The following is a 23,740-nucleotide window of genomic DNA, read 5'->3' on the forward strand; positions in this document are numbered from 1 at the left end:
CGGGGGCGGGGCGGGGGGCGGAGGGAGACGAGTGGATCCTAGACTGCACCAGAACGGAGGGGCCGGGGAGGGACTGGACGGGGACGGGGGCGGGGGGCTGGAGCAATTCAAAGTCACCCCGAAGAGCGGGGACGGTGCTCGGCGTGGTAGGGACCGCGGCAGTAAAAGGACACTAAGAGGGAGAGTCCAGGTGGGCGTAGGTCCACTCTCCGGGGTCCACCCACCTAGTCTGTACGGAGTGAGCAACTGGTGGTGGAAAGGGTCCTGAGAGGCGCACCCAGTCGGTGTGGTGCTGGGTTCCTATCCTGGTGGTTTGGGGATTCGGTTAATCCGCTAACGAGTTGAGGAGGCAGATTACACCCCTTACAAATTTTGTATTTAAAGTCGTCACCTAGTCTAGTCTAGACCCTGACGGTCCTGCCCTGCTGGGCCCTATTTGAGTCTTCTCCCTCCTGTCCACCTTCCTGCCTCCAGCCTCCGCACCCCACTCAGTTCCACCCCCTCCCCGCAGCCGCCCCTGGTACCTTCCCACCTTTGAGTCTTTGTGCTGTTCCTCTGTAGAAATGCCACCCTTGGGGGAAGTTTCAGACCTATGCAGCCTATTAATTCTCAGACTACAAAATTTACTCTTCTATCTTAGCACTTACCACAGTGTCACTGATACTTCAATTCGCTCAGCCACTCAGACTTTGAGGAAACATTTATTGAGTGCTTACTATGTGCCAAGGAGAACCAATATTGAGCACAAACACAGGAGTCCTGCCTTCAGGAAGCTTACAGTCTAGTGGGGGAGGCAGAGATTAACCAAATAATCACATAAAGAAATAACACATTAGAGAGGTGCCTGGCACCCTGTAGGCCTTCTGCAGGTACCTGGTGAAGGAATACAGCTGCGATCAGTGCTATGAAAGAGGTATGCCAGGTGGGGTGCTTCCCTAAGGAGGAGATGTGAAGGAGGAGCAGGAGTTGACAGGTGAATTGGGGAGGAAGAGCACTCCAGATGAGCAAGTTCCTGGGGTAGGAAGAAGTGTAGCAGATAGGAAGACCTAGAGGCCAGTGTGACTGGAGCGAGTGACAGAGACACAGTTCAAAGTGAGGCTGGAGAGATGGACAGGCCAAGCCAGCAGGACCTTTAAGGCCTTCAAAAGTTTTGACTCTGGCCCAAGAGCAAAGCGGAACTCATGAAGACTTTCAGGCAGGGAGTAACCTAACCAGCTTGTGTTTTGAGCAGCAGTTGGAGCAGTAACCAGTGAATGCAGGGAGGCCAGTTAGGAGGCTATTGCTTGTGTTCATTGGGTTTGGGCTGCCTCCTGACTAAATGGTGAGTGCCATAGGACAGGGCCTCTGCCTGAGACCACACACACACACACACACACACACACACACACACACACACACACAAAAGATACCCAATACGCATTTTTAAAATGTGCCTGAGACCACACACACACACACACACACACACACACACACAAAAGATACCCAATACGCATTTTTAAAATCAGTCTGAAACCAGAGTCATCCAGCAACACTCAGCCCACCAAATTATGTATACAGGACCCTAAGGGCCTTGTGGAGCAGTGGGCTGGAGAAAGGGGACCAGGCATCCTGTTGACCAGTGTCTTCCGTGATGGAAACAGAGTTGGGCTCCCATCTCTCCATTCACTTCCTTCATTAAATGTGTTCACATTCACAGCCTACTGGTCCACACCCTGCTCCTGGCAGGATACACCAGGCTCTGTCCCCAGCCTTGGGCAGCAAGGTCCAGGTATGCTGGCCTCTGCCACACCATCTTGGGTCCTCAACGGTCCTGGTGCCGAAGTGGGGGTGATGGGGGATGCCGTACTGGAGGCAAGTCATAGTGTCCAGGGATGTGGCTGTTCTTGGGTGAGTCATAGTGGCCAGGGGGCAGTCCTGGAGGCAAGGGGGGCTGGGAGCCCACAGAGTCTCGGTCTGGAGACAGAGGGAACAGGACGAGAGGGAGGTGACTCCTCCCCTTCCCACCGTCCTCCCCTCTCCAGCTTCTTCTGCCCACAAGAAGTGGATGGTGCCTGTGCCGCTCTCAGCAAAAGCCCTCAGCTGCCAGTGGGAAAGGCCACCTCAGCCTGCCCACCTCACAGGATATGAGGACACTTTGTCACCTGCCTTGTTCCCCACCTTTCTGTGTACCAACTCCACTACTCAGGTGCTATACAACCACCATTTCAAACCCTCAGCCTGCAAGGTACGAACACCACTCTATTCTACACGTGAGGAAACAGGCTCTGACAGGTCATGTGACTTCCCTGACATCAGGCCTAGTTTGAGCCCAAGTCTGACCCCAAAGGCCTTGCCCTTGCTGCCACATCATGCTGCCTCCTTACGCTCCCTCTGTCCCTTCTCTCTTTCTATTTCCCTGTTCTAGTTCTCCCTAGCCCCTGCCCCAGTGGAGAGGGAGGGCTCACCATGGATCAGGGGGCTGGGCTGCTCATAGGTACCACTGTCTCTCTGCGACTGAGGGTCCCGCCGCCTCTGGCTGTCCCGGAGCTGACGAGGCTGCCTGGGGGGTGATCCTGAGGGTGGGCCTTTCATCTCCACATAGCTGCTCTCCCGGGGCCCCCCTAGCAGGCTAGGCAAGTCCCGGATGGTGGCATAAGGGTTCTCACTGCTCAGGGAAGCCACGCTGGTGCCCAACCCCTCTTCAGAGATGGGCCCTAAGGAGAGAGGAAAGAAGTCAGGCTCGATGGAGACATGTGCTCCTTAACCCCAGCCCAGCCCCCTCCCTCACTGCCCATACCTTTATTATAGAACGGACCGGGGCCATTACTATTGCTGCAGCTGTAGCTGTAGCTGCGGTCCAGGCGGCTGCTACCTGGGAAGGAGGAGGCAACTTGTAATCAGACCCTGTTCCCCTCCCCAAGTTCCTCCTCCTCTAGAACTGGGGCCCAGAGACCCCTTCTTCAGATGCACACACTCAGATGGAACAGGATGCTGGACTGCACATATCCATCCTCACCAGAGCCACAACCTCCAGCCACCTACCCCTGTCCAGAGGCCCTGGAGGGGGCTCCCGGCGGTGCTTCCAGTCAGCAGGCAAGGTGGTGTGGTTATCATGTCCGTGGGCTCCACCTGGATGCTCAGGGGCCTGGAGGCTGGCAAAGAGCTGACTGCCTGGAACCTGCTAGCGGGTGATGCAGTGGGAAGAGCAACATGCAAGGACAGGCTTTCCAGAGAACCCGGTCTGCACCCACCCCTCCTCAGCATCCCTTCCCCCAGCGCTGACCTTGTTAGGGGGTGGGGGATTAGGAGAGCACTGCGACAGGGTGTGGTAGCTGGGATTGGAGTAGTAGTGACTGTAGCTCGGAGGGACATCTGCATGACAGACACAGGCACAGGGTGAGCTCAGAAACGGGCTCAAGAGAGTTGTTCAGCCCCAGGAGGTCAGCAATTTGGCCTCCCTCACCTGCCTTCCTTCCTTCTCCCCACGTCCCATCTTCCCATGGGGTCATGCCCAGCAACCCATCCACCCTTGTGCCTATGAGCCAGCCACTCATTTGAGCCCCATGCCGCCATGCCAGCTCACCTGGCATGACATACTCAGAGCTGTCCAGTCGCCCGCTGCTGTAGGCCACTGCCAGGTGTTGGTGTTCCTTGCCTTTTTGCCAATAGCGGTAGCCAATGAATAATGCCACTAGGGCCACAACAAGGGACCCCAGCACTGCGATGCCAATCAGTGTGCCCAGCGAGTTATAGGCCACTGGAGAGATAGGCATCATGGTGAAGGGCTCCTGGCTTCCTGTGTAGGAAGGGGCAGTGATTTGGGATGGCATCTTGGCTCTGCAGGTGAGCTTGGGGTACATTCATGAGAGAGGTGCCCAGAAGGGACAGGTGGTATGAGGGGCCTAGGTGCTAGTTCCCTGGAGACAGTGGAGTAGTGGAGAGCAGCTAAAGAACTCACCGATCCTACAGGTTGCACCACTGTGCCCTGGGGGACACACACAGGCTCCAGTCTCTGGGTGGCACCTCTCTCCAGGACCACACTGGCATGACTGGGAGCAGTTGGCCCCAAACATGCCTGGAGGGCAGCCTGGGGAGAGAACGAAAGCGGCAGGCAGGGATCAGAGGAGCCAGGAAACTGTAGTCTCCTCTTTGGGTGAGGCCTATGTTGAGGGCACGGACATGGGATTCCCCTTCTGTTGGTACCTTCCAAGCAGTGGTGTCCAGTCCAGCCTGGGGGGCAGAAACAGCTCCCGTCTTGTGGGTGGCAGGTCCCACCGTGGCGACATTGACAGAGCTGGGCACAGTTGGCTCCCCAGTGTCCTGGGGAACATGCTACAGGAGACAAGGAGCCTGTCTGGCAGGGCGGAGCCAGCTCCTCCTGGATGAACTGTCAGCCCCCAGCATCACTGAAATCTTTAGCTCAGCTTTGGTCTCCCTGGGCGCACCATGGCTTTGAACAGTATCTGCACACCAGTGACTCACTAATGCTTATCTCCAGCCCCATCTCTCCCCCAGACCCTCGTACCCATCTATCTGCCTACACAACTTCTGCACTTGACTACCTACTAGCCTTTTCAATATAATGTATCTTGTGCCAGACAACCAGAGGCTTCCAAACCAGCTGGATTGCTAGCTCTAGACTTTAAAAATAAATAAATAAACAAATAAGAAAGAAGTAAACAGCCATCCTATGCTCTAACATTATTCTTGTGTCTGACACTAGCAACTAATCTAATAGGTGTTGCTGAATTCTATGGGAAAACTCTTCACAAAGATCACTTTCTTCTTTCCCTGCTGGTAAGCTTAAATCCAGCCATTTTCATAGTAACGGCCTCTCATTTCTACTTTTCAAAATTTGCTTTACTCAGTTTTTTGGACTAATCTCTTCCATAACCTTCTTTATATATTTATGTGAGAAAGAAGCCACATATAAATAAGCAAAAATAAATTGAAAAATGCAAAAGAAAAGAGAAAGAACATGTCCAAAATTGAGCTTATGATCTCCCCTGCTCCCATAAACATATTGCTCTTCCCAAGCTTCCCATGCAGAAGGGCAGGGAATATTTTTTTTTTTTTTGACCTGTTCATTGCTGCATCCTCAGCACCTAGATCAGTACTCAGCATGTAGGTGATGCCCAGAAATATTTGTTTATATTGTTAATATAAATGACTGAGTCAAGGTGAGTCCAAGGCTTTTATCCTCAGGAGCAGAGGACCAGAGACCTCTGTCTGCAACCCACCCTCTCAGCATGCACAAGCACTCAGACACACAAGCCACCACATACGTTGGGAGCAGTCAGGGCCTGTCCAGCCAGCCAGGCAGTAGCAGGTCCCATCCGAGGGGTGGCAGGAGGAATGGTTAGCACACTTGCAGGGCACACAGCGTTTGCCATAGCGGCCAGGCTGGCAGGCTGGAGGAAAGTGGTTCATGGTAATGGGGGTAGGGCCGACCCTCAATCAGCCCTTGACCCCACTATCTCCCTCCCTTCTTCCCACTGTAGTATCTGGCCTAAAGATCAGAGTCAGAGGGAGAGACCAAGAGGGGTTGAGTGGGGACTTCTAGCATCTGACACTGTACTACACCCTACTGCTGGCAGACAGGTTTGGGGGGGGGGATGGTAGGAAACCTCACATCTCTGGCAGAAGGGACCCCGGAATCCAGGTGCACACACACAATTGCCATTCTCAGGGAGGCAGGTGCCCCCATTTTTGCAGGTGCAGGTGTTGCTGCAGTTAGCTCCCCAGAAGCCCTCAGCGCAGGGCAGGTGGCAGCGGGTGCCTGTTGGGGAGAGAGGTAGGGCGTGTCTGGCCTGGCTCCCTCCTGTCCCATGAGGACTGTTCTGGACATATGTCCTGTGGGATGCATCCCCCAACTCCACAGCAGGCCTGGGGCCTGGATACCTAGAATGCTCACCCATCCAGCCAGACTGGCACTGGCAGTGTCCATGAACAGGGTCACAGCCATCAGAGTGGTCACAGTCACAGCGACTGGCACAACCTTCACCAAACTGCCCCTTCTTGAAGAGGGAGTGGAGATTAGGGTAGGCCAGTCAGCTGGGGGAAGCCATGCTCTCCCCTCCCCCAGGCAAGCAGGCTCTTGAGCACTCACTGGGCAGGGCAGCTGGCAGTGGGCCCCATGCCATCCAGGTGTGCAGGTACAGGCTCCAGTTTGGGGGCTACAGGCTGCCTCATGGGCACACTGACAGCTGGCATTGCAACCAAAGCCCCAGGATCCAGGTGGGCAGGGCACAGAGCAGTTTCCACGCTGCCAACCTGGAGGAAGGACCTTGTAGGTAGGCGTGGGGACCCAACTCCCTTCCTTTTTTTCTTCGTTTTTTCTTTGCAGCTGTCCAGTACCCAGCCCCCTCCTGAGCAAGCACACTCTGGGTGTTGGCTGTGCCAGATTCTATGCTATGAGATGGGGGTGAGAATGGGGGTACTCATGCCACCAAACAAGAGAAAAGTATATAAACTGTTAGATGTGGGACGGAAGGCTAAGTGACTCCCAATGATGCACCACCCCATTTGGGTCTTCGTTGCCTCTTCTGCAAGATGAAGGAGGTCAGCAGCAAACCCAAATGCTTACAGAGTCCCCATCAGGTAACTAAATTAGTTATCTAGATCATGAGTAAGATAATAGGGAGTAGTTAGGACTGGAGAGTGGAGGCTTGTTAAAGTTAATAGAGAGCTAGACAAACAAAACACAACGGTATCAGGATTCAGCCTAAAGGTTGTCAACGTGCCACCTCTGCTAGATCTCGGAGGTCCTTGCTGACGCGGCCATTGTGTGTTTCTGTATGGTTGAGGGTGAGGAATGTTCACCGGTGAGGTGCCTCTGGCCTGGTCCTTTAAGGACGAGTAGGATTTTTGCGGTTGAAGGCAAGCAAAGTGGATATTCCAGGAAGGAAATGGCCTGGATACTTTCCCACCGTCCAGCTGCTGCCCAGTTAGCTCCGCCCTTACCCTGCAGCCTCCTCCCTGCCCTTGGCCTGCCCCCACCCTTGCACCCTCCCTTCTCCCTACGGCCTCGCCTCCCAAATCGCCCTTCCTGAGACCCCATCCATTACCTTCCTTGCAGATGCACGTGCCGTCGATGGGTGAGCAGGCGATGGCATTCTCACATGAACAGCGTGCGGAGCAGTTGACCCCGTACGTGTCCGGGGGACAGCGGCTAGCGCAGTGAGGACCCTGAAAGCGGGTAGGCGGACTAGTGAGAGGGGCGGGCCGGCTCCTCGGCCTCTCCCCGGCTTCCTCGCCGCGGCGCGCGCCTCACCGTGTATCCCGGCGCGCCCCGGCAGAGGCCGCTGTCGGCCTGGCAGACGCCGCCGTGCAGGCAGAGACAGTGCTCCTCGCAGCCGGGCCCGTGCGTGTCCTGCGGGCAGCTCTCGTTGCAGTGGAGGCCCGACCAGCCCGGCAGGCACGAGCACTCCCCGTTCATCGGGTGACAGCTGTGGGCAGAGGCGGGGGTGCTGCATGGTCTGAGCTGGGAGCCGGGCATCGCCGGAGTAAGGGGGCCTCCAGGGAGGCTCGGCGCTGTTCCAAGAGCGGGGCTGGGCAAGTACAGGGACCCCAGACCCCTCCCCGCCCTCAACGCCCCTCCCTTTTCCCTTCTGTGACATCTGTGCTGCCCTTGGGTATGCTCCTGGCGTTTTTCGTGATTCCAGTGGCCACAGCCCCGAAGACCTCTCCCATTAGCCTCCTGACCCTTTGTCCACACGTCCCGCAGCCCACCTGAGGCTGTGCTCGGGGTCGCAGGTGCAGGACGCCTGGCAGCTGAGGCCGTAGAGGCCGTCGGGGCAGAGGCGCTCAGTGCAGCGGTCCCCGGTGAAGCCGTGTTCGCACAGACACGCGCCGTTGATCGGGAAGCAGCTGGCGCCTGGGGCGCAGTCACACTTCTCGGCACAGTCCTGCCCAAAGCGGCCCACCGGGCACTCCTCGCGGGTCTGAGCTGGGAGCCGGGCATCGCCGGAGTAAGGGGGCCTCCAGGGAGGCTCGGCGCTGTTCCAAGAGCGGGGCTGGGCAAGTACAGGGACCCCAGACCCCTCCCCGCCCTCAACGCCCCTCCCTTTTCCCTTCTGTGACATCTGTGCTGCCCTTGGGTATGCTCCTGGCGTTTTTCGTGATTCCAGTGGCCACAGCCCCGAAGACCTCTCCCATTAGCCTCCTGACCCTTTGTCCACACGTCCCGCAGCCCACCTGAGGCTGTGCTCGGGGTCGCAGGTGCAGGACGCCTGGCAGCTGAGGCCGTAGAGGCCGTCGGGGCAGAGGCGCTCAGTGCAGCGGTCCCCGGTGAAGCCGTGTTCGCACAGACACGCGCCGTTGATCGGGAAGCAGCTGGCGCCTGGGGCGCAGTCACACTTCTCGGCACAGTCCTGCCCAAAGCGGCCCACCGGGCACTCCTCGCGGCACCTGGGCGCCTAGCTGAATGAGCCCACCGGCGCCCCACCTCCTTCGGGCCCGCCCGCCACCAACCCCCTCGCGCGCCACCACCACTCACCGATCCCCTATGTAGCCCGGAGTGCAGTGACACTCCCCAGTGAATCTGTCGCAGAGGCCTCTGTTGTGACAGCGACATTCCTGGTAGCAATTGGGTCCGTGGAAGCCCTCTGGGCAGGGCAGGGAGCAGATGGTACCCTGTGGAGGCAACACAGAGCCCCACACACCGAGCCCTTCCTCACGGCCACAGGATCCCTTGACACCCCCATACCCTCAGAGCCCTCAAACCTCTTCAGAGCTTATAGATCCCACCCCCCTCACACACATCCTCCTCCAAGCCATTTAGAACCACCCACAGAATTCTCCCCAGGCTCCCAACCTATACCCACAGGCTCCAGCCTTCATACCATCCAGCCAGGTGGGCAGCTGCAGGAGCCCTGGGGGTCCAGGAGGACACCTCCGTTGTGACAAGGATAGGTGCTGGGGCAGAAGAAGCCAGCAGTGCCCTGAGGACAGGACACATCACAGCTGCTGGACAGAGTGGGTGACGTCAGTGTGTAAATAAGCAGGACCTGCCTCCCCCCTTGCCTCCAAGGGCTGGCCACCTGCACACAGGTCCTGCCCAGGAGGAAAGCCTGACCTTGGGACTCAATGGTTCACACTGCCTCTGCCTGCTGGAGACTGCAGGAGTCAGAAAGCAAAGGTGTCCAGTACTGGAAGTGGCAGGGACAACACCCCAGCACCAGCAGGTGGGGAGAGCAGAGAGCCAAAGGTGGCATGTCTGCTTCTCATGCGCCCTACACTCCACCTCCTCACCTTTGCTCAGGTTGTCCCCTCTGGGGGAACACCTGTGCCTACTGTAGTTTTTCTGCCCTGGAGGGCTCCACTCTGGGAGCTCCTCCATGAAGCTTGATCCCTGATCTCCTCCTATAGGTGCACCTTCTCCCTCCTGTGACTCCTCAGCTCTCCCTGCACCCCGCCTTGAAACGGGGTTCTCTGGGTCCTGTCTCAGCCTCACAACATGCTTTCACACACATGCTATCTCATGTTATCTTCACAGTAACCTCTCCAGGTAGACAGTGCTGTTCCCATTTTACAGGAGACAAGATCGTGGAGACTCAATGATTAGCTCAAGGTCATTCAGCTGGTGAGTGGCAGAGCTGGGACTAGGATTTTGGCCTCCTGACTCCATTTCCATGTTTGGGACCCTGTCTGAGTCCCCTCAAACCCCATGTATGTCTGTGTGGCCCTGTGTCTGCAACCTCATCAGTGTGTTGTTCCCCCCATTACGCACCTGGGCCCAGTTCTCTCTGGGGGGCAGAAGCAGGCTCCAGTCTGGGGATCACAGGGCGCCCCATGGCACTGACAGCTGAACTGACAGGCAGGACCATAATGGCCAGGAAGGCAAGACTGAAGACAGTTTGGGGGCTGCAAGCCAGGGGGGCAAGAACATACCCCACTCTTGGGATCACAGGAGCTGCTGTTGCCACAGCTGCAGGGCTTGTCACACTGTGGCCCCCACACTCCTGGGGCACACTCTGTGGGATAAGGAGAGTGGAAGGGAGTCACCAGGAGCCTAGCCCCTCCTCAGCCTCCAGTTAGTCCCTGTTTCTGTCTCTCATCCCCGAACACCCATTTTTACCAGTCCAGAAAAGGCAGCTGGCTACAATGGGACGCCAGTGGGTAATTGCCCTGGGGTCCTAAGCACTTGTGCCCTGGTAGGGAGGCCACTCCCTGGGGTCACCAGACACTCACCACTGGAGCAGTCATTGCCCCGCCAGCCTGGCACACACTGGCACTGATTGGGCGCCACACAGCGGCCGTGGACACACTCCTGGACACAGAGCGCTGGAGCAGAGATGGGTGTGAGAAGATGTGTCCACCCCTGTGAAACCTTACCCCATCTTCTTCCCACACCAGGGGCCTGGAGTTCAAGCATCAATATTGCCTCTAAGATGACGAAAGATTGAAGGGCAGCAACTCGGGGTCAGAACTTGACAAGACCCTAGCATTCTGGGCTCCCCAGCCCTTTTTTGTGAAATTCTCTAAGCACCTTGTTGGGAAAATTGTGTGGTCCTCAGGTTAGGGTTAGCTGCAGGTGTGACTGAGTCATTCTGGGGAGGAGTGGCTACCGGGGCTGGTGATGGGCTGGGGCTGTGGGAAGGGGGAAGGAGAGGAGGGCAGGCTCTAGCCTGGAGGGTTACAGGGTGCTGGGGGGCCTGTGGACAGAAGAGACTGGACAGCGAAAAGTCAGGGACAGATAGCAACAGAGAGACAGGGACAGGAAGAGACAAAGAGGGACCTAGACACCAAGCCCTGACAGAGAGACAGAGGCAGCCCAGAGACAGAATGAGAACTCTGGGACAGGCAGAGATACAGAGACAGAGACTGCTCAGGGAGGTTGAGGATGGGATGGGGGAAACATGGGCTCAGCTGGAGGTGGGCATGAAGTGGCAACTGAGAGGGGAGTGGGGACAAGGACAGGAGGAGGGGAAGGAGGGGGAGAAAAGCCCAAGAGGCAGAGGAGTAGCTCCACCCTGGGGGAGAAGGTGGGCTAAGCCCCGTCCCATTCAGTGGCCCCAACCCTCCCCCTCCCTGTCCCCACACTGGACTCACGGACACAGGCCCCATTGCTCTCGTAGAAGCCACTGCAGCACCGCAGGCGCTGACGGTGGTCTGTCTTCACCACCTGACGGTACACGGTCCGGTAGACAACCCTGGGGAGGCCTGAAAGGTGACCCTCAGTCCTCCCCAGGAAGGCCCCTGGCTATCTACCTTCACATCAGTGAGGCACTGGGGGAGGCTGGCGGGGGAGGCACCGCTCAATCCTCTGGGCTAGGGGAGCATAGAGTGTCCACTCTTTACTCCCCACCCAACCACACACGCGCATAGAATACGCTACAAGTGGATGCCCCAGACATGCATGCACGTATTCACACATGCATCCCATACACACGCACCCCACACAAACCACACACCATGCTAGGAATGAGTTCCTTGAGGCCAGAGGTTTCCTCTAAACTCTAAAGGTTCTGAGAAAAGAATAGCAGCATGGAGGGCCAGGGGCCAGGCTGAGGCAGCAACTCAGGTAGCCCATCTGTCCGTGGAGGAGGAGGGGACACTCACAAGGGCTGGGGGCAGGCGTCAGGGCCCTCCCAGGGCCGGTCGCAGGGCTCTGAGGGAAGCAGGCTGAAGGGACGGGAGTGGGACTCCTTGGTGGTGGTGGTAAAGCTGCAAGACAGGGAACAGGATCAGGGGCCGATGGCTGGGAGAGGCCTGAGCTGGCACAGGGCAAGGCAGGAATCAGGGGTCTGAGGTCTTGGCCACAGTCAGGCACCAACACCCCAACATGTGGGCTTACTTGCCCAAGCCTAGGACAGGACCCCATCCTGCCTCATCTCTCATCTGGAGGGCTCCACCCAGAATTGGAATGTTCCTGGGACACCTCCCATCAGAACCCGCTTCTCACCCTGTTAGACCAGAGCCTTCTTTTTTTCTTTCCTCCCCTCCGTATATGGGAAGATTGAGCTAAAACTGACTCCTGGGCCCAGCTGATGGAGATGGGTTGACACATTTCTGGCTAAATTCTGCCCCGGGGCTTGTTTCCCAGGCCTGTCCTTTTGATCCCCCTGGGCCAGCCCCTCTACCCGCTCCACAGTGAATGGCTCCCACCCTGCACTCTGTCCTGCAGCCAGCCTCCCACAGGTACCAAGGGATGGGGGATAGAGAAAGGAGAGGGTCAGAGACAGGACAGAGACCAAGACAAGGTGAGAGATGGGGATGGAGTCAGAGGCAGCCCAGTGAGGGGAGCAGAGACAGTAGAAACAGAAAAATAGGAGGGAGGGCAGAGGCTGGAGAGAGGCTGGGAGGCAAGGGAAGGAACTAGGATTGGCAACCCCAGTGGGGACAACCAGGGAGCTAGGTCACAGCAGGAGCCCTCTCACCTTTCCCAGAAGCTGCAGGCATTGGGATCATTGGGCTTGAGAGTTCCAGCCAGCCCCAGGCCCAGGGCCAGGAGAAAGAAGGGACGAAGAGGTGGCGACATTGCAGATGCCTGCAACAGGGCCAGGTGCAGAGCAGGTGAGGGGTGCTGCAGCCGGCAGCCTGGAGGACCATGTCTGCAGACATCTGAGCCATGGGCATGCAGAAGAGACGAGCCTCCTGCCTCTTGTCCTCTGGCCCTTGCTTCCTGGGCTCCAGCTCCCCCAGATCGTACTCTGAATAGACAGTGCACTTCCATGCCTGAGTCTTTGCCTGGAGTTTGCTCAGACACCCTCACCCTCATTGTTCACGTGGAGCACTCATCTTTCAAAGTCCATATAGCTCAAGTGCCACCCCTTCTCTGCTCTGCTCCCCATTCCCCAATGGCAGACTGCACCCACCTATTCCTTCTGGTGCCCTCCAGCACCATTCACCCACCATATATAGCTCAAGTGCCACCCCTTCTCTGCTCTGCTCCCCATCCCCCAATGGCAGACTGCACCCACCTATTCCTTCTGGTGCCCTCCAGCACCATTCACCCACCACCACTGTTTTAGTGCCTGTTCTCTGACCATGACCTTCAGAGGCAAGGACTCAGTGCCCTTTATCTCTGAATCCACCGCAAGCCCAGTCCCTACCCAGGGCACTTTGCTATTTGTACCAGGGTGTGAAGTGGAAATGCTGAGGGGAAGTTGTGAGGGAAGCAGATGGGCTCACTTAGAGCTTTCCAACAGTCAAAGCAGTTCAGTAACGGAATCAGCTACCTGGGGGGGTGAGCTCCCCATCACTGGCAATATGCATGCAGAAGCCAAAACCACCCTAATGAAATGTTGTCAGGGGTTTCCTGCTATATGGGGTGGGAGTGGGGGTGGGTCCAGGTGACCTCCCAACCACTGGTGTGCTGGAGCCAGCTCATGCGGACTTGAGAGAGCCAGCTGTGCTCACACAGGCTTGAGAGACAGTGGGGTGAACTCCATGTTTAATGAGGTCACGTTAGTAGCCTGAAATCAGGCGCGGAGAGCTTATGGACACCATAGAAATCAGCAAACACCACAACCCAAGGCCACCCCTGGCCCCCAAAACCCTTGCTAGCACACTACTGCACCCGTCTCTAGGCGTTCCAACCTGGCCTCAGATTTAAGGGAAAGCTCCTGTCTCCCCACCCCCCACAACCAGCCCATCAGCCATTTGGAAATGGGCTCATCTCCATCTCCCCCACCCCTGGCCTCACCCAGTGGGTGGGAGGAGGGTCAGGACCTCAGCTGCGTCAGTTATCTCAGCTCCTGAGGTCAGGAGAGGTGAGCTCCCTGAGTGCCCGCCCCCACAGCCGGTTTCAGGTTCTGTGTTCCATATTTCTAAAACTTGCCCTGGCTCCCTGCTCTAGGCCTCTCTGAGCGCCCACATCTGCTTACAATTTTTCTGAGAAGAGAGAAAGGTCGCGGTTGCTGGCCCCTTACCCCCCTGAGTATCTCTGGAATGCCTGCTGCCTGGCCCCACCCCACGCCCCCCACCCACACACTCTGCTTTCCCCCAGGTCTCAGAGTAAGATACACTCCCTAACTTAACCCCTTCTCACTCACTGTGTTCCACCCCCACCTTTAATCCCCAGAAGTCAAATCTCCAGTCTCCACCCTCTCATCACACCCACCTCTCCTCCCCAGCCTTCCTCCCTCCATTGCAAACTTCCAGTCCCACAGAGCTGCCATGCCCCATCCTGGCTCCCCAGGGCAAACCTCTACCACTAGCCTTCTCTGTGCTTCCTCCCATCCATCCTCAGACCCCAGGTAACTCACCAGGTGGGCTTGAGGAACTCAGGTGAGCCAAGGATTGGGCAGCACCAGCACAGCCCTGAGGTCTAGGAGGCCAGAGAATGTCCTGGGGGATCCCAGCGCTCAGGACATGGAGCCTGAAAACAGGAAACAGCCTGGCTAGGATGGGGGGCAGGCGGGGTGGGGAGCACGGATAGAGGTTGGGAGTGGGGGTGGCTCCATTCTCCCACCACCCTGAACACAGTGGGTGGGATTTGGGGGAAGGGGCAGGGCCAGAAGCCTCTTTCTGGTGGCTTGGCTCCTGAGCTGACACTGTGGTCCACTCTGATGGGCGAGGCTCAATCAACCCTGTCCCCCAGAGCCAGGCCACAGGAGTGCACTTCAGATGCTCCCTATAGTCTGTCCCAGCACAACCCTCCCACATCACCCCCACACATCCCCACTCGCAGTCGGCTCCTCCTCCCAACATCCCCAAGCAGTCCTCTCCCACCCCTGCCCTATTCTGCCCTCTTCCCAGGCCCAGCCCCCGCCCCCAGGGCTGACTCTGTCTGGTCCCAGTTGACCTCTCCGCCTCTCCCTCAAGCGTGCTTGGCAGCCAGGGCCATGGCAGGACCCTAAGTCTTCTACACATCTCCACCTCTTCTCTCTGTCCTCCATGCTCCCCTCTTCCTGGATGCCTGGCTCTAGCCCTGGCATGGGACCCCTGTCCTCAACTGGCACTCCGTCTGTCTCGAGCCAGGATCATCACCCTTCTCCTTGCATGAGCCTCATCTCCTAAGCCACACAGGGGCTCCCCAGGCTTCCCCTTGGATCTGTCCCCAGAGCCCCGGTGCAGTGAGGTTGACAAAACCAGGAAGGATTGGAGTTGAGGCACAAGGAGGAGGTGCCATGTAGGTTGAGCTGTGGAGCCCAAAGTCCTTCTTCCCATTCACATCAGCAGCGCCCCCTTCCCCCAACCCTGAGTAATAGAGTGTCCCTGTCACCTCCACCTAAGCAACTTCTAGAGGAAATGGTTCACCTGGGGGCTTTGAGATGGATAGAGGAGCATGAGGAGGGGTTGGCTCCAATCCCCCACTCTGGCTGGCCAGGAGACTAGCAGGCTGGAGGGGTGGGCAGGTCTGTTTTCCCAGAGGCCCTCTGGGTAGGGCTGGAGTGTGGAGGAGGCATCCAGCTCGTCAGTCCAGGGGCTGGAAGCCAGGGTGGGGTCAGGGGAGACCAGTGGGTGGTCGGTCAGGAGGAGAGAGATGGGATGCGGTTCCTGACAGGGAGAGGAAGGGTTTGGCCTGACCATTCTCAGCCCCTGAGAAGGGAACACAGGCCAGATCAGGAGGCCAGAGCCCCAGCTTGGCCTCTGGAATTGTTGCTGCCTGAGACTTTGTCTCTGAGAGTGTAGGGCACCTGCGGCCCTGGCCCATGCTCCCAGCAGCTTTGGGCCTCAGGTATTTACACATACCCATCAAGGGATTTAAATCAGACAACTACTGGCTCCCTGCCCTGCACTGGGTGTCCACAGTGCACCCACTGAGGGCAGCCCCTGACCTCCCCCACTGCAGGCTCACTTCTCCTCATACACAGGCTCCTCGCCTTCCCCTACCCACCCTCCATCCTCTGAGCATGTGGTTTGAGGGACCCAAACACCTTCCCTCACAACAAGAATAATAATGTGACCCCTATGTATCACTTACTGTGTTGGGACAGGCAGGGAGCTGAGTGATTTACACAGATCATCTCACTTAAAGCTTACATTAAGCCACTGCAGCAGGTGTTATTGTCTACTTTACAGATGAAACAGGCACAGAGAGGGTAAGAAAGCTGCCCAAGGCCACAGCCAGTAGTGTCAGAGCTGGGATCCAAACCCAAGCTGCTGGCAGAGGCATCACCATGGTTCCAGACTTTCCCGAGCCCAGACAGGAATTCCAGGACTTTGCATCTTCTTTCTAAGAGCCTCAGTGAGAGCTGGCAAGGGGTTGAGGAGAAGGGGTTGGGAGTGGGGGCTGCACAAGAACATGATCAGAGGCGTGGGAACCAAGATGTGTTTACAGTCAAGAATGAGCTGACACATCTCTCTCCTCCACCTCAAGATGCAAATCAGCTGGGCTCCTGGCCAGGCCCTGGAGTCCCGCCTGCATGGGCCCCCAGCATCCCTGCCCTCCAAGCCTCCAAGCTCACACGGGGCCCAACAGAGCTCACTCTCCCTGCTCTTCTCCGAGCTCGTCCTGGCTCTGTCTGGTGGGGATCCCCCTCTACCCTCACTGGGCCCCAGCCGTCCCAAGAGGAGAAAATTAGTCTGGGGTCTTTGGAAGTGGGGAGGGGGTACAGTTCACGGTAGACAGGAGAGGATCTATTTCTATAGAAAGCAAAGAGCAACGGTGGGGCTGATGGAAGTGAGACAGCAGGACGGACTTCCCACGAGCTACCCTCCAGCTTCTCTGAGAAGTGGTATAGCATAGGATAACCCCTGAGCTCCGCAGCCCATTCCCACCCGAGTTCAAACCTGGGTATGAATCCCAGCTCTCAGTTCCCTCATCTATAAAATGGGGATGAGAGTAGCACTTCCTTGGTAGGGTTGTTGTGCAGATTAAATGAGTTAATGTAGATAAAATGCTTAAAGCCAGTACATAATATGCTCCGTGACAGACAGCCTCCTCAGTCCCAGTCCTCCTGCACCCAATAGGGCCCCTTCCCCCCGCCCGTTGGAACTGTCATGCCCTTGGGGTGTTCATTCCAGGAAAAACTGTTTCTTATTTTCTCTGAAGACCCCCCAAGATGATCCAGGAATGGTAACAGAGCCTCAAATGCTGACAGAGAGAAAGGAAGTGGGGGTGGGAGGGGGCCAGGCTCCCCCGAGAACCTGATCCCCCAGAACGACGGACGGGCGGCCTGCCGGGTGCATCTACACGCCGGAGGCAGTTGACAAGGCAGAACGCCTGGGTTCTGCTTCTCCCAGCCTCAGCCTGAGCCCCAGCTTCAGTTCCTTCTTGTTTCTCCTCCTTCTCCCTGTCCTCCCACTGCCTTCATCCTCCTCTTCTTCCTCCCCCTCCTTCTTTTTTTCTTCTCTTTCCCCTTTTCATTTTGGAGTCCAAAGGTTCTAGTCCTGTCTCTGTCACTTACAAGTTGTGTGACCTCAGTTACATCGCTTGAGCCCTCTGAGCCTCTATCTCCTCATCTGTAAAGTGGGAGAACACCCCCACCTCTCCCAAGGTTCAGCAAGGGTTGGAACCACTAGTTCCAGTGACCACTCTAGAAGAGAGCCTCCGACTAGAGCCTGCTCGGTGGATGTGCATTGATGTAGAAACAAAATGCCCCCCGTTCGGCTCTCTGTCTCTTCCTTTCTGACTTTTGGCTTATTCTTCATCAGAAATTGATGTAGAAACAGAATGCCCCCCGTTCGGCTCTCTGTCTCTTCCTTTCTGACTTTTGGCTTATTCTTCATCAGAAACTCTCTGCTATCTGCCTTTTTCCTCCTTCCCTTCCTCCATCATTTTCTTGGTCTCCATCTCTCTGCCTCTCTCCTTCCTATTCTATATCAAGGCTGTCATGCACAGTTGTGCAGTATGTTCACTGTACAAGGGCATTCACCTTCAAGGCGGGGAGCGGATGCTGAACTCCAGCCGTGATCCACTCACCAAGCCATGCATCTAAGCTTGGTGCTAAGATTGTTTCACCCTGTATCTCTCTTGTCTTTCTGTCTCTCTCGGGGGAGCGGATGCTGAACTCCAGCCGTGATCCACTCACCAAGCCAGGCATCTAAGCTTGGTGCTAAGATTGTTTCACCCTGTATCTCTCTTGTCTTTCTGTCTCTCTCCCTGTCTCTGTGTCTGTCTGTGTGTCCTTTCCTAACCTATCTTGGCCATGGAGACAGGATCACTGAGTTCTTTCCACTCAGTAAGATCCCGGTCCGAAGACTCTTCCCCTCCCCACACAGGGAGCTCCACCAACAGCCTCCTCTGCTCCACGTGCCACACAGAGCACACGTGTAAACATTTGCACACACAAGCACAGAGCCCCTCCTACATCCAGCCAAGCCAGGCCCTCAGCACGCCAGGGATGCCTGCCGGATGGAGGAACAGGAAGCCTGCGTGTGCTCCAGAGGCTGAGAGGGAAGGGGACAGGGGTGAGGGGCCAGCCTTGTGTTCTCTGTGTCTCAGGAAACAGGAGCTAGAGGGTCCTAGGCCCAACCTGTTTACTCATTAGGAAATAGGGAAACTGTAGGGATTCTGATTCACCAAACATCTACTACACACCTACTGGAGGTTGGCACCAGTGCCAGTCCCAACCCTCGCCACCACCGTGTAACGTGCTAGTGATTGTTATCCCCGTTTCACAGGGAGTCAATGGAGGGTCTCAGGTAAAATGACTTGTCCAAGGGCCAGCTGGCTGCCAGAGGCAATAGTGGGATTAGAATCTGCTTTAAAAAAAAAAATCTGGGGCCGGCCAGGTGGCGCACTGGAGAGTGCGCCACTTGAGAGCGCGGCGGCGCTCCCGCCAAGGGTTCGGATCCCATATGGAGACCGGTTCCCGCTCACTGGCTGAGCGAGGTGCGGGCGCGACACCAAGGGTTGCGATCCCGTTGCCGGTCCCCCGTACAGGCACGACACTGAGGGTTGCGATCCAGTTACCGGTCAGTAAAAAAGACAAAAAGGAAAAAAAAATCTGTTTCAAAGGACAAAGCAGTGAGTGGAGGTTACCCCTGGGGTGACACAGGCTAAGGAGCCGCTCCCTCTCTGGCCCACCCTGCTCATTGTCACCCCTAGATTACCTTCAGGAAGTACAGCTCTGCTCTGGCCACTGCCCCTCTCTAGCACCCTTTGTGGCTCCCCACACCACAGGAAAGGACACCCAGGGGCCAGCCCCACCAGGTGACCAGCCTCACAGCCCCTGTGCTCCCATCACACTGGACAGCCTGCTGCCTCCACAGGCCTTTCACCACGCAGCAAACTCTGCACAGACCACCTCTGGAATGCCCAGGTCCAAGCCAGCCTCTTCCAGGAAGCCCCTCGGTGGCTCCAGCCTCACCCGTTTCTCCCCGCCCTCAGGGCTTTCCTACAGGCTCTTAGCACAGTTACCATGGACGCTCACAGGACACCTGGGTTGTTCTCCCCCAACCCTGCCCTCCCTGAGGCTGGCTGTAAACTGGACATGGGTCAGTTGCCAGAGGCCAGACACTTCCCCAAGCCCCAGCCAAAGCCTTGGCACCCATGTCTCTCCTCTGAGAGCAAGTGGAACTAACCCAGGCCAGTCCAGGAGTTCACAGCTGCTGGTACACCTCATGTCTGAAGGGCTGATTAAGCCGATGGATCCCCTAACCTGTGACTGCTGGTTTGTGAGCCTGGTTTCCCCACATGGCTGGAACCCCTAAATCTTATTCCTTTCCAATGCTCTATTGGGAGACCTAGTGCCCCCCAGATGTTTGCCCACAGCTCCCCTCCTAGGAGCCACTACGTTTCATTATCGTCTGTGCTCCAGACTGGCCTGGAGCTCCGTAGGGGCAGGGCATGTCTCTGCCTGCCTTGCCGCTGCATCCCTGGCACCGCCAGCACCTACATCCAGGACACCTGGCACTCGCTCGGCAGGCAGTAACTAAAGATTTGTGTGGAGTGGATGAACTGATAGACTCTGAAATCTTTTCTGACTCCAGTAAGCCTCACCCTTACTTTGTGGGGAATGGGGGAGAGGGAGAGATGTTTGGAAACTGTGGCTCCTCCCTGGCTCACCTGACAACAAAACTGGGCACTCGTCCCAGGGCCCTCAAAACACAATGAGGTGTGTCAATGGTGAGGTGACGGAAGATGGAATTCAGAAGAAACTTCCCAACGTTACAGGCTCCAGACTGTCCTCCTGACCTCTGGCAGGAATTCCTCAAGGCTGTTCTCCAAGTTCCTACAGGATGAGTGCATGGCAAGGCAAGGCACTGAGTCACCCCGGGCGTGGAGGGGCACACATGGCCTGAGTCCTCATCCTGTGCCTCCCAGCCCGGGGACAGCGCCCCCTCACTGTCCAGTTCACACACTTCCTCCTCAATAGAGGGACTGGGCCAGGTTGGAGGCAGAAGCAGGAGAGCATGAGCATGATCGCCCACCAGCACGTGGGTGGGCCCTGGGGCACGGTCCACCCACCAGCCGTTTCTCTCTGGACCTCCATCCTGCTACATGTGGGTGCTGTAATACTAATTACACGCCTTGTTAAATGTGTATTAGATCCTTTCTTTTAGTTCTTTCAGCAATCCTATAAAGGAGGTGCAATTATGCCTCCCATTTTATGGATGAAGAAATATCCCAGCAAGGTTAAGTAATTTGCCACAGGCCACACAGCCAACCCAAGGCAGAGCAGGGTTTGTAGGAGGTCTGTCAGGCTCCAAAGGCTGTGCTGCCCTTTTATCTTTCTACCCCCGTGGTTTCCCTGCGGTCTTCTTTTTTTTTTTTTTAAAAGATGACCGGTAAGGGGATCTTAACCCTTGACTTGGTGTTGTCAGCACCACGCTCAGCCAGTGAGCGAACCGGCCATCCCTATGTGGGATCCGAACCCGGGGCCTTGGTGTTATCAGCACCGCACTCTCCCGAGTGAGCCACGAGCCGGCCCCACCCTGCGGTCTTCTGATTCTCTGTCTCTCCCTCTGTCTGCACCTCCTTTTTGTTCTATCTCTAGTTGTCTGCTCTGTTTGCCTACGTCTGCCTTTCTCCTTCTGGGCCCCATTTCAATGAGCCTCTATGCCTCTGCTGTGTCTGTACATCTGCCGATCTCTGTTTTAATATTTATGTCTCTATCTCTGTCTTTGTTATTCTCTCTCTCCATCCCTGTCTTCTCTTCCCCTTCCTGCTGGCTTCTCCCCCATAGGATAGATGCCAGGAGCCAACAACCTCCCTGTAGCTAGGATGGGTCCTGGGAGGCCTCTTTCTCAAGGTTTCCAAGGCTACTCAGAGGAGAGGCTGGGGAGTGCTGTGGTGGAGGCCCTGCCTGGCCTCAGCCCCCTCCCCAGTTGGGTGGGGGGAGGCTGACAGCAGCCCAGTGACCTCTATCTCTCTCCAGGTTTCCGACTGGTGGAGGGGAATGCCTAGGGAATGAGCTTCCTCTTCTGGGAGAGTCTGATAGGGAATGTTGGCAGTGGGGAGGACAGATGCCAACCCTCAGCTTCACCTCCCAGAGGAAACAGAGGCCAGCCGGCTGACCCAGCTCCTAGCAGCTGGTGGGGCAGCACCAACTGCAGTGGCAAGTATGGTGGGCAGCCCTTGGAAGGCCTCAGAAGTGGGAGACAACAGCAGAGGAGAGACACAGACAGAAGACAGGAGAGTTGTCCCCACACCCTGGCTCACATGCACACACATAGGTATCATACCTTGAATTGAGTTGGGGTGGGGTTCAGAGAACAGCTCCCACCCCAAGGCCCAGCTTAGGCCAGGGTTGAGAGTTGACCCTTTGCTTGATCCTGCCTGAAGCTGAGGCCTGGTTGAGCCTGGGAAACTCAGGGCAGCACAAGCTGTTCCCGTCCCCAGAGACTGGGGTCACAGCCCAGCCCCAAGGGAGGCCACTCATAAAAGGCCAACAGGGGAGCCAAGAGTCAATTAATGGAGGCTGGAAATGGGGGTGGGGGTGAAGGATGGCTTTGCTGGGGCCTGGGCTCCTGGGGCCTCAGCCCCTGGCCACCCCTCATAGACACACACCTGCCTGGCTGTTAGCACTACCTCAGATCATTGGCCCAGAGAACTTCCTGAAGATCCAGATGCCTGAGACCTTGAACCAACTTCCTAGTCCTCATAACTGGTAAAACTGTGAAAGCCAGGGATCCACAACCTGGGTCCCTTTCCCTACACCCTCCCTCGTGGGAGAAGGGCCACACTGATAGTAAACACTGACCAGGCACTGCTCAGTGCGGAAGACATTTGCTCATCTAAGCTTCAGCTCACAACAACCCCATGAGGTAGACACTACATTTCATTATTCCCCTTTTAGAAATGAGAAGCTGAGGCACAAAGGTGAAGTCTCTTGACCAAAACCCCACAGCTTGTAAGCTGCAGAGCCGAGATTCGAACCTAGGCAGCCTTGACTCCAGTGTCAATGCTCCTACCGTCGTCCACTCCCTTGAGCAAAGGAGAGACACCCTTCTCCCACCAGCCCCGAGAGGGAGCCAGCGGGATGGAGGCTGCCCCGGACTCACGAAGTCCTCTTAAAGGCCCTTGGGAAGCAGCCTCATTGGCATTTCATTTACATGTTTTTTAACGATGGAAACCTTCGATCTATCCCCGTTTGGCCCCTCTCCACTGCGCCCGCTTCCCCGCCTTCACGTCTCGTCTGTCCGTCTTTTTCCCCACTCCCCCCCGGGGGTCTCGAGCCGCAGTCGGGGAGAGGCCCCGCGTCCGCACGCCCTTTCCTCGGGGCAGGGTGGTCTCGGGGCCCACCACCGGGGCCTCCCAGGCGCGGGTCACTCACCTGCCTCGGGCCCTGTCTCTCCGCCGGCCTGGGGTGGGGGCCGCTGGGGTCGGCGGGGAGGACTGGGCGGCGGAGGACCGGGCGAGGGTCCCTACGCTGAGCCCCAGCCCGACTGCGGGAGCGGCGCGGAAGCCGAAGGCCGCGGATCGCGGGGCGAGGAGGGGCGCGGAGGGGCGGGGGGCAGGAAGGGGGTGGGGACTCGGGCCCCTGCCAAGGCAGGAAGGTTTGACAAGGAAACCGGGAGCCGGGGGCGGAGAGATCCAGAGCGCCCAGGAGGGAAAACTGTGGTGGGGGTGGGATCACAGAGGCGGAGCGCGGGCCGGAGCGGAGAGGGGACGACACCGGGAGATAGCGCAGGGGCGCTGCCCGAGTCCCTCCGCGGCTGTCCACTCGCTGTGTGGCTGGCCCGGAGTTACGCAACCTCTCACGCCTCAGCTTTCCCATCTGCAAAGTGGGGCTGTGGGGAGGAATCAGTGAGGTCATCTACGTCGGCCACTTTCCAGTCTGCGCAATCACCGTGATTTTATAAAACACCCAACCCGGGGACCAACCGCCGCATCCTAGTCCGGGAGAGGCGGACGGGCACAGGCCCCTGCTCTCCTCCCCCACAGTCCCCACCTATACCCGTCCCCTCGGTCCCCGGGTCCTGGGCTTCTGTCTACCGTCCCGCAGTCGGCTTCTGGGCTGACTGAGCCCGGCGCGGCTGCGCCACCTGGCGGCCAGCAGCCTCCTCCCTCAACCCCTCCGCCCGCAGACCGGACCTGAACACCCTTCCCTAATCTGATTAACATTTGCTGTCATCATCGTTAGCCCTTCAGGTGCATTGCCTCATTTAATCCTTAAAATCGAGTTTGGTTCCATCATCAGGCTCATTTACATATGATGACGGACGCCCCCTGCGGTTTAGGACACTAGTTAAGTGGCAGAAGTAGCATTTTACAGGGCTCAGTCTCCAAACCACTGCATCACACAGCCAGCCACAGAGTGAACTGCAATAGTTCAGAAAGAGCAAAGCAGGAACCTCCCTCCCGGGAGACTTTTAAAATAAACTTTATTGGGGTATAATTGTGTGCAATAAAAATGTACCCACTTAAGGTGTACAGTTTGGTGAGTTTTGTTTTTTAGATTTTTTTTTTTTTTTTTTTTTTTTT

General features: G+C 57.0%; 1 protein-coding gene across 1 annotated transcript; it reads right to left on the reverse strand.

Annotated features, from left to right (window-relative positions):
* Window positions 1-1,446: 1,446 nt before the first annotated feature.
* On the reverse strand, window positions 1,447-23,072 carry PEAR1 (platelet endothelial aggregation receptor 1). The gene is made up of 23 exons (XM_008570919.1): window positions 22,590-23,072; window positions 12,360-12,469; window positions 11,542-11,646; window positions 11,032-11,132; window positions 10,171-10,263; window positions 9,710-9,953; window positions 8,823-8,943; window positions 8,477-8,613; window positions 8,176-8,388; window positions 7,253-7,427; window positions 7,047-7,167; window positions 6,089-6,252; window positions 5,894-5,996; window positions 5,612-5,758; window positions 5,265-5,390; window positions 4,183-4,311; window positions 3,938-4,066; window positions 3,563-3,775; window positions 3,263-3,351; window positions 3,022-3,157; window positions 2,777-2,851; window positions 2,445-2,693; window positions 1,447-1,953 (listed from the first exon to the last, which is right to left on the reverse strand). Exons 1-23 carry the CDS (start codon window positions 23,070-23,072, stop codon window positions 1,802-1,804), a joined length of 3,615 nt encoding a protein of 1,204 aa, XP_008569141.1. The 3' UTR covers window positions 1,447-1,801.
* Window positions 23,073-23,740: the final 668 nt, after the last annotated feature.

This window comes from Galeopterus variegatus, unplaced genomic scaffold, assembly GCF_000696425.1.
Source record: "Galeopterus variegatus unplaced genomic scaffold, G_variegatus-3.0.2 Scaffold33, whole genome shotgun sequence".
NCBI classification, from domain to species: domain Eukaryota; kingdom Metazoa; phylum Chordata; class Mammalia; order Dermoptera; family Cynocephalidae; genus Galeopterus; species Galeopterus variegatus.